General features: G+C 41.7%; 1 protein-coding gene across 2 annotated transcripts; it reads left to right on the forward strand.

The window, feature by feature from the left end:
• Nucleotides 1-1,022: 1,022 nt before the first annotated feature.
• LOC100834745 (plant UBX domain-containing protein 11) lies at nt 1,023-9,823 on the forward strand. Of its 2 annotated transcripts, none has more exons than XM_010239457.3 (10): nt 1,023-1,208; nt 2,349-2,448; nt 2,663-2,715; nt 2,862-2,943; nt 5,386-5,451; nt 5,546-5,613; nt 7,812-8,021; nt 8,147-8,639; nt 8,915-9,187; nt 9,326-9,823. In XM_010239457.3, the coding sequence occupies exons 2-10, from the start codon at nt 2,361-2,363 to the stop codon at nt 9,565-9,567; spliced, it is 1,575 nt and encodes a 524-aa protein (XP_010237759.1). In that variant the 5' UTR covers nt 1,023-1,208; nt 2,349-2,360; the 3' UTR covers nt 9,568-9,823. The 2 variants fall into 2 exon arrangements, with proteins under 2 accessions (XP_010237759.1, XP_010237758.1); XM_010239456.3 differs by having other exon boundaries at nt 1,025-1,208; nt 8,135-8,639.
• Nucleotides 9,824-10,606: the final 783 nt, after the last annotated feature.

Raw genomic sequence — 10,606 nt, forward strand, 5'->3', positions numbered from 1 at the left:
TGCTAACACCCTTAACCTCAACAAGGATGCCATTGCCACCTACGTCACTCAGCCATATCGAAGAAAGAAACCTCTCATCCCTAACCTCATGATCATACCTACTATCTCAAATTTAGCCTAACATAAGCACCCTTGGATTTGATGTTCCTGAGTCCTGACTCTGAATGCTTAGCCAAACTCACATACTAAGGTGTAAAGCTACAACTGTTTTAATGCTTGGGAACACCGCACTGATCAAACTAATCAAGTAAGCAACGCAGAAGACACTGCAAATACCTCCTGGTCGTCACTCGTCAGGCCAGCACAAGGTCTCATCGGGCTCCCAGGTGTTCTCAATCGTCCGGGGCACCTGCAAACACCCTGAAAAACCAGGCAGAAATTATCCACAAGCTCCTCGCCGAGGGGGAGCAAAGGACGCCTGCCTCCTCGCCGAAGGGGGAGCAAAGCACGCTTGTCTCGGCGGCGCGCTCGCGGCCGAGCCTTTGATTTTGGGCCTTCTTCTCGCGCTTGAGCTTGGAGTACACCTTGCTGCGCTTCTCCTTGTTTTTGCTCTCCGACGGCAGCCGCGGTGCAGGCTTCACCTTCTTAGGCCGCTAATACCGCCGCCCCTTCCTCTCGCCTTCGTCCCCTGGAGAAGGCGCCTCGGTGTGATGCTTCCTCTTCCTCGAAGCCCTTGCTATCGCCGTCGCCGCCGCTGTCTAGGCCTTGGCCTTGGCGCGGCGGCGGAGCGGAGAAGCGTACGCGAGGGGCATGCCGCGGTTGCTCTTGGCGCCATGGGGGCGGAGGGATGCGGCGGCGCAGCGTCTCTCTCGACCTCGCTGGCCGCCGTAGTGGGCGCCTGGACTCCTAGGGCCTGGGCGGCGCGCGTGCGGGAAAGGCCGAGAGAGGACTGAGACTCTAAGATAGAGGAGACGGAAGCCCGAATCGGGCAGCTCTGATCAGCCGGCCCAATTATCGTTGGCGCTGGGCTGCGAACCGGCCCAATTAACCGGGTGGGTCGTTTTTTGGGGCAAACCGGGTGGGTCTTGGTGTCTCCGGATGGAACAAGGCTCCGTCTCATCGATCCGGTTCGTCCCAGGCTACGTCTTCGGCAGTTCCTTCCTCTTTGCTACTCCATCGCCGGTCCAAGAAGCCGCTTGCTCGTTGCCTGCTCCGCAGCCCCTCCGTCTCTCCTTTACCGGAATCGGGATCCGGACCGTCCTTTTCTTGTAAGCCTTCGATTTGTCTACTCCGCAGCTGAATTTTCGACCGATAATTCTGTTCACGGATTACTTCCGCCCACTTTTATTCCCAAAAGTTCTTCTGAAATCTGTTCTTGTGGGCGGGCCGGAGTTCCGCTATTCGGTTAGATTAGCCGCGGATTTCCTGTTACTAATTAATCTACGGAGTACATATTTGTTAGTGACTTGCAATGACTGACTGTGACATGCGATTTGGGGAATTAGGGATGTTCTTGACGCGTTGTGCATGTGCTTGCACATTTAACACCAACAATCTTGCTAGTACGGTGGTAGCGCCCGCTTCTTTGTTGCCATGCCCTGGTTTACTGATCACAATATTTTTCTGATTCTTCAGCTATCTTTCTGCCTCGGGTTTAGCTATTAGCTCGTGCTTTGCCTCGAATATATTGTTACATTCGGCCTTGCTGACCTGTTGGTACTACGAACCTATCAGTGTATGAATTTCTATTATTCTGCCATGTTGTCAGTGAGCTATGAGTTTTTGTATGTATCATTCCATGGTGTGGAAATGAATTTTGATTAAATATCACAAAACCCCTATTATAGAACGAACTGTAACACAGAACTACACCTTTTGGTTTTTTTTATCACATAACCCTTTTTTGTCCACCAAAGTGTAGTGAAAACCCCCTAATTTCTTTAGCTTGCTTAGGCTTCACGATTTGGTCACTTTTCTTTGTCACTTGTTTCGGTTGTAATGGATCTACTGATTTTTACCAGTGTTTGGTCATTAGGAGGAAGTTTGAATATTCTTTAGGTGTGTAGGGGTGTGTATGATTTACAGGACGGGATTTCTGATCGAATTTTGAATTCAACTCTTTGTTGATAATTATGTATTGGACCTATTTTGATTCTACAAATGCAAATCATAGTGTACCTGATGGAGCTACCTCATCTAATTAGGGGGTCATGGATTCAATACTGTTCATGCGTGGTTAAGTTCAAAATTTTCAAAAAAGGGAATATTTCTGTCCCGTAAACCCACTTAATAGAATGGGAGGGTGGGTTCTGTGAAATGAGGCTACCGGGTGGTAACTGATACATTTTGTATACTAGTTATTTACACGCGATCCCATGTATATGCATTTTCTCTTTGTCTAAATGTAGACGGAAAATACGATGAAATCCTTGACGTACAAAGGATCCATTCCAGATGCAATTAATCAATCAAGAAGGGAGAAAAAACTATTTGTTGTCTACTTGTCAGGTGAGTTCGTTTTTTATTCAGCATTGTGGAGCTATGTTATGCATGTCTTCCTTGTTCACAGCCCAATGATAATTGGCAATCTGCATGATTGTTCTGCATAAGGAAAATACACTTTCTAATAAAATCATGTCCTGACTGATGTTCTAGTTCCCTGTTTAGTATTTTTACAGTAGTCCAGCCTATTGGTATGATGACATATCTTGCTGCATTTCAGGTGAAGATGAGACTTCACGTGGTTTGGAATGTTCAACATTGGTTGATGAACATGTTGGTTCCTTCAAGCTTCCTTCACTTGACAAAAGATACTTTTTTTGTGTCAGTTATATATATTTCTTTCGAGGATAGTGGCAGTTATATATCGAATTAGCAAATTGGCTCGCATATGGCATATCAATTTATGATTTTATTGGCAGGTGGCCCAAGTGATAGGAAGATATTGCATATTCTTGCATCTGAAACAAGGCAATGTTGATGCATTGCAATTTTCAGCCATCTGTATCCTTTTAATCACACATTTGTTTTGGATATATGTTTATGCTTGCTGTGGACTGGATGGTGGAGATACAGTCCGCTCTTAATTTTAAACTCTGGTATCAATTACTGCCTCTGTTACTCAAATAGTTCATATATGTTTTGTCCTTAGTCAAATGTTTTTAAGTCTCGCCAAGCTCATAGAAAAAAAATCAACATCTACAATGCCAAATCAATACTAATTATGAAGTATGTTTTCATAGTGTATTTATTTGGTATTATAGATGTTTATGTTTTTGTCAATAAACATGGTAAAAGCTAAAAAAAAAGTTGACTTAGGAGAAAACTCATATGTCATAGTTTTAGAAAAGGAGGGAGTATTTGTTAGTGTTCATCTACAAGCATTTGTTTTGTAATACTTTTCAACAGTGAAATATGTTTTTGGTATGCTTATTTCAGAAGTAGAATATCAAGCACATTTTACTAATATCATGGAGAGTCAGTGGTTTGATGAAACATGAACATACTTTAATTATAGTCACAAACGGGAGCAGTTCAAATTTTCCATGGAAAAAGCTGAAGGATAACGAAATGGTCTGCTGTCATAAATTTATCTTGGTGTCAGTTAAAGATCAACCCCCGTGTGGGATGGATCACATGTGTAACAACTCTCTTGGGTTATTATACTTGAATTGCTCAAAATGATTCCTAAACTCACATTATGCTTAGTATTACTCAAATTTAACTTAGTGTGGGACTAAGCAACAGTACTTCCACCCTTGGGAGGCATAGGCCTTTGATGCTTTGTTGGTGAGATTTACATAAATGAATCATCCTATTGCTTCTGGAGTATTAGTGATGTATCATACACGCCATGCATGGTTGTGGATCTTTTCCATATCTGTTATGTGTCTGGACTCTGGAAATTACGGGTACGGAACTCGTCCTCATTATCTCCCTGCAGGGCCCGACCCTCGGCGTCATCAGAAAGGCTCTGAGGGTTTGTTTGTGTCTTTTGACTAATTCATTGCTTAACTATAAATTTGTACATTGGACCCTTTTATAGGGAAGACATGAATTGATGCCTATGAAGGTAATCCCTTACATAAAGGAAACAATTTTTAATTGGAAGGAATGCTATATATATATATGTATAACTTCCTAACTATTTCCATCCCTATCTTTAACTTCCTACATAAAATTCTAACCTTTGTGGATTGGTGGGATTAGGATCTTGTGTGCTACAGTACCTAACAACACGGTGCATGCAAGCAGTAAATTTGCCGATAACTTGGTCTATGGTCTAGGTCCACGCCCATGAGAGTACACCCCTCTCGACAACCAGCTCGTTCTTGAGTTCCTATTCTTCCTTGAGCAACCCAGGTGGAAGCCATCATTAAAGCCCCAGTAGGCTCCACTTGCTGCTGTGGTTCTTTCTGGTCCTCAAAAAAAATTCATGCTCCTCCACCACTGCAACTGAAGTATGCTCCTCCCCTGCTGCTGCTGCTTGAGTTTGCCCTTCAGATGCTGCTGCTGGAAAGGATTCCCATCTCATCACCGCCTCCGTTGATACCCCTGCTGATTGTGCCGAGAATGTTGCCTTCAAATAGTCTGTTGTGCCAGGGAAATGCTTCATAAAGATCTTGTGGAGGACTCTTGCAATCTTGTCCAAGAACGCATCTTTCTTCCAGTAGACACGGTGTTTGTGATTCGATGTGCGCTCATACCAATTTGTCATGTGCTAACTTGGTAAAGGTCTGGAGATATGGGATAAGGCGCTTGCTCTTATCTTGCCTTTTTTTTTTTTGTGTTCTGAGAAATTTATTGTTTAACTATAGTGAGTGCATCTGTCACTTTTGTTGGGAAGGAAGACGTCCCTAACACAAGGGATACAAGCTCTTTCTCTTCTTTACTAACTATTTCTATCTCTTCATACATGCTACTATCATGCACCGCAGTTCACATGAATAGTAACTCGCCCGTAACTTGGGCTAGAGGCTGGGCCCATGGCCCCAATGGCAGTATGGAACTATTCCAACCCCAATCCTACGTAGGATCTAGTTTAGGTTAATTCATATAATTTAGGTTGATCCATATAATTTTTGAATCACTATGTTCGAGATACGGTCATACCGACAACGTACAATCAAAATCACATGATGGAAGTCTTGCTACCGCAAAAATAGATCTACCTAGAATACCCTTAGTCCTTTAGATCATTCCAGGTTTATATAAACACTGTTACAAATAGTATCTGTGGTGCTAACATGTGGATCAGTACTTCTCATAACCTCAGTATATCTCAGGGCTTTGTAAAACAGCACATCTATTTTGGTACTTGAATCACATACGAGCATCCATGGAACAGGTTTTGCAGTTAACCGAAGAATATATTGTTTCTAAAAGTGTGTAGTCACAATGTTCTAATTTGGTTGTGCAGTTTCGTCCTTAACTTTTCTCAATCAGATCCACAGAAATCTATACCAAGTGTATCTGTAATTGGACTGAATGGCGTTATGTTATGGAATCACGGTATAAATACAATAATACTTTTAATATCCTTAGCGAAAACCTTGTTTTGGTAAGTGGCACTTTGGACCAGTACTAAATTGAGTGCTTTCCACAGAGGGATATATTAGGCCTGAAGATCTCAAAGAAAACATTGAGAAAGCTTGGGCTGCCCTTCATGTGCAGGTACGGATACCATACAAAACACAGATCATTTGCTGTATTTTACTACAAGCCTATTTCATAGTCATTTTCCTATTTCAGAATGCTGTTCTCGCATATCATTTTTACTACTAGCACAGAGCCTGTGCCTCGCTACGGATTGAGAACATGTTGAAAAGATTATAATGTCATTCGTATCAGACCAAATTAAATCATATATACCCGCTCTCCTAACTGTTCATATGAGATCTGGCAAGAGACAGGCCAGTTTGATTGTGACGGACCGCCGCAGCCACCGTTGACATCCTTATAGTACTCCCTCCGTCCGGAAATAATTGACTTGGATTTGTATAGATTCTTATACAAATCCACGTCACTTATTTCCGGACGGAAGGAGTAGTAAATTTCTCCACTTGCACTTTTACCACTTTGGGCTGCAGAGTTCACTCGATAGTTGGTACAATATATACATGGTTTTTGTGTACATCCCAAGTCTGGAACTTCCCAAGTTATGATCCTTTTATCCGTTTTCTTTATTTGCTCGACTCCTTGAAAGCGAAAGAGATGCAACTTTAATGAGTAACTAATATGATCTCTACTACAGTTCTAATGCTACTTGGGTCTAGTAACTACCATGAGTAACTTATGGGCCCAAATGAACAGGTTCAGCAACTCTTAACTTAAGCTGATGGTTGCCTCAATTTCTATATCACCCAGGGGCGGAGCGCCCAGTATGGCGAGGTACGGCCTCTGCCATACCTTGATTGATCTGGCCGTAGGTAGACGCAAGTCCTAGTATACATGCATGTGTGCCATGGCCATGGATACAAGCAGTGTCTAGATAGAAAAGGTAGAATATGCAGTGGCTGGGCAGTGCCGCAATGGGCTTTTTTTTTCAGTCAGGCCCGCTGGTGGTAATACAAAGCAGATCGATCGATTGACTCCAAGTCGACGCCTGTTCCTCTGAATTCTAATCGCCAAGGCGCTGATCGAATCTCCTGTCTGGTTGTTATTGCTTTTTGTAATAATATACTCCCTCTGTTGCATAATTCTTGTTGAAATATTACATGTATCTAACGCTTTTTAGGAATAGACACATCCATTTTGGGCAAATTTGAGACAAGAATTATGAAACAGAGGAAGTATTTGATAAATTTGTGGTGAACTTTTGTTTAGACTTCACTTAGCAAGCAATTTTTTCATCTAGACATGTTTGCACACAGATTATATTTCTTGTAAATATTATGCCGTAGCGTATCCGTTATACTATTATTTTACACATCGTCACTTTCGAGTTATCAGTTTCGCCACACCAAAAATTTAGTTCGTCCTCCGCCACTGATATCACCTGAGCATTATGGGAACAAACGTTTTAAATATCAAGTTAAAACAGGTGTTCCATGGCTGATAAAAGAGTTCAAAAATTGCAGCAGTCGCTTGCTCAGGGATATGTTAACCATTCAATTTCCAAGTAAATTAACTAATCCTTTTTTAGCATGTACTACGTACTTGGTATTAAACTACTGTCCTTGTGTCAAGTCTTGGAGTAAGGATTAGAAGTTCAGACTGCAAGATGACTGGAATTTGCAACAAATTTATCATCGAAATCTAGAGATGTGTTTTTACTGACATTATGTGACACACTGCCACTGCTGATAGCAGGCTTTTGCAAGCCATAACAAACCCTTAAGGCACCACAACTGCACAGCGATACATCAGTCGCTATATAGCTATAATCAGCTAAGAAAGTGGTTATAACAAACAAATATAACTATATCCGTGACAGTATAAACTGTTACCTCTTTTGGTTTCTTGTTTTTATCATATTCAACTCTTCCGAGTCCCAAATGATCTGGCTTTGTAATCATATTAGTACAAATAAAACTGCAGGTGTCTTTTAGTGAAATTCAGTCAAAATCATGAGTGATCTCACCTCCATAGAGACCGTTCCATATTTTTTGGTCCCATAACAAGTTAACTACCGCCATGAAAGTGTGAAATTATATTCTTGTATGTTTGAGATTATATTCGCGTGTGATATTTATTACGTGTAGTGAGTATTTCTTATTTGAACAACATGCAAAGATAAGGAAAATAAGAGTGGTTATCCTCGTTTTAAGAAAACTTACAATTTCTTTACTTGTTAGCATATGAAATGTGTTGGATGTTTCACACTTCCACAGTAGTGATATACCTCCACTCAATATGAGCTATTATTGCAGGAGACAGAAGCAACCTTGTTAACAGCATCAAGAATGGCTGAACCTGTGAATACTGATTCTACCTCTCTGCCTGCTCAAGATGGTTCATCTACTTCAGAAAATCATTCTAATTCATCAAGTAAATCCATTGGCTGTTCGGCAGTTAGTGAATTTGATAATTCTACTGATTTCGTAGCAGTTGCACAAACACCTAATAGCACAGGCCATGCTGTAAGTTTTCCCCTAATGTCTGTAGTCTGCTGCCTTTCAGTGGAATGGAAGTTTTGTTGTTATGTTTAGTGCATTAGGAAGAAAGGGTAAGTTATTGATTGCATCTGCACCAGGTACTTCTCAAGATAAATGAACAAGAAAGCTCGGAATCAGATTCAGCTCCAGGCGATATAAGTGTTGAGGAAAAGCTAGATTCAGCATGTAAGGCTGCTTTGCCAGATTGTTCAGGGAGTTCAAACGTGGACAGTTGCAAAAATCCAATTCAAAGAGACAGTACACTGTCACCAAAAAGAAAGAATAAAGTGAATGGAAGTGGCACTGCAGCTCCTTCAGAGCCAATTCCTAGCATAACCAATGATAGAAGTATTTCTTCAAAGTCACCTGTGGAACAAGATAAGGCGACTTCAAGCACTCCTACTGAACTGACCACAAATTCTGCAAAGAAAGATGATATTCAGCTGGTGATTCGTATGTCTAATGGACCTAGCCTACAGATTAAATTGACAAAAGGAGATGTTTTAAGGAAGGTGAAGAATTTTGTGGATGAAAACCAAGGCAGTGGGGTTGGATCATATAATCTTGCGATGCTTTACCCAAGAACATTATTCACGGAACAAGGTATCAAATCTTCAACCTCTATCTGCTATCTTCACTCAAGGTTGGAGGTCCTATGTACGTTTATATAATGTACAGATAGGCTCATGGGCATAAAGTGTTCTTTTTCCTACATCTTAATGAGATTAATCCCATTATTGTGGATTAGCAGCAGGACTCTGAACAAAGGGGTTTTCTAATTGAATATTTTGATATTGTGGTTACTCAATTGTATTTCAACTTTGGACTATGCTGTTTAATTGTTGGAACCACCGACTCATCACTAAAGTTTTTTCCAGATATGGAGAAAACATTGTATGAGCTGGGTATTGAAACCCGCCAGGCTCTTCTTGTTGTTCCAAACCATCAATCTGTTAAAGTTCCAAGGCATCAATTGTCATCACCATCCAGAGGTTTTGACCGCCATAAGGATTCTGACAATTCAGGCAGTTCTGGATATTGGGGTATTCTGGGGTCAGCCCTATCATACATTAATCCTTTGTCTTACTTAAGGGGAGATCCCACTTCATCAAATCCTGAGCAACTGGGAAATGAAGGCTCCCAGCAGTACAGTATGTGTTCTTATGCCGGTTCTTCCCCTGATGTACCCTTGTTCTCTGTTTGAACTGACTGTAATTGTAGACCTGTACTTGATTTTTCAAGTCCTTCCATTTCTGACTGGTGTAATTATGTTTACATTTCTGATACAGGACGGAGCTCTAGTCCCTTGAATCATCCTGGAACGGAGGCAGCTTCTGAACCTCGACCTCTTGCCAGTAACCGGAGCCAAGAAACAGCTAGTCATAGCTCTGGAAATTCCTTGAGAAGGCGGCCCCGACAGTTTGGTGCCAATATTCACACTCTGAGCAGTGAAGAACAAGGTCCATCTGATGATAGAAATGTTTTCTGGAATGGGAATTCTACCGAGTTTGGAAGCGATGACAAGAAATAGTGTTATGATATCAGAATGAAGTTGATACCTGATCCATGCATGAATTATTGGGAAATAAATATGCCGGGAACAATCTGTACTAATTACGTGGTTTAAAAGAGTCACCTTGTAGCTCACTTCGGCGGCAGTGATTATGCATAATACCGAGCGGTGTTATTTCGCTGTACATCATGCTCTTAATGTTTAGTTTCGTGGTTGGGGTGATTTCTCTTGGCTCGCACAAAAGCACAGTGAAAAGAAATGCTTTTGGTCGAAATTGCTCATAAATGGTCGACCTGGAGAAGCCTTTTCTCACGGCTGTGGCCTTCATCATGGCTCGTTTGGTTGTAATCTATTCCTTTTCAATCCCGCCCAATTCTCTGCAATACTTGCAGGAAATGGTAGAACCGAACAAGCCCTCAAGAGGGATCCGATTTCCCATATTCATTCTTCCAATCAATCTGCTGCAAAAACTATTCATGTGGTGCGTAGAAGGCCGGGATCTTAACCAGAGCAAATAATGTCCTCTTTAGGCTCTCTCGTTATGCACACCATGCGACAATTTTCGCAAACCATGAAAAATGTAAAATGAGGTCAATCATCATGATTCTTAACTGCTTTGGTGATGCTCACTAATCTTCTTTAGAAAACCAAAATCTTTCCAATCCGTTGTGGGGGCATTGGCATGCATGCAGGAGGTTCTCCTACCTTTCCCCGGGAAAATTCATCTTTCCTTGAACTAATTGGACTGCTGCTGCACCATAGGTCACTGAAAAAGTAGATTTCCAACCCTGTATTGACAAGAAGGTTGGAAGGGCAAAAAAATTCTCCAGAGCCGGCACAGTAGTCCTCGCTAAATGTGTGCTTATGGCCATCATGATTTATCACATGACTATTCTTGCCCTTCAAAATGGGAAGCGACAGAAAAATTGACAACATGAGAAGACTGAGCTCCACAACCACAGTTGGATACATTCCATTAGGCATGTCAGTATTCCCTTCCAAATGTCCGAGTATGTGTCCCTATGGATTGCTCTTCAGGATTTCCAGCTTGATCCTG

Source organism: Brachypodium distachyon, chromosome 4 (genome assembly GCF_000005505.3).
Source record: "Brachypodium distachyon strain Bd21 chromosome 4, Brachypodium_distachyon_v3.0, whole genome shotgun sequence".
Lineage (NCBI taxonomy): Eukaryota > Viridiplantae > Streptophyta > Magnoliopsida > Poales > Poaceae > Brachypodium > Brachypodium distachyon.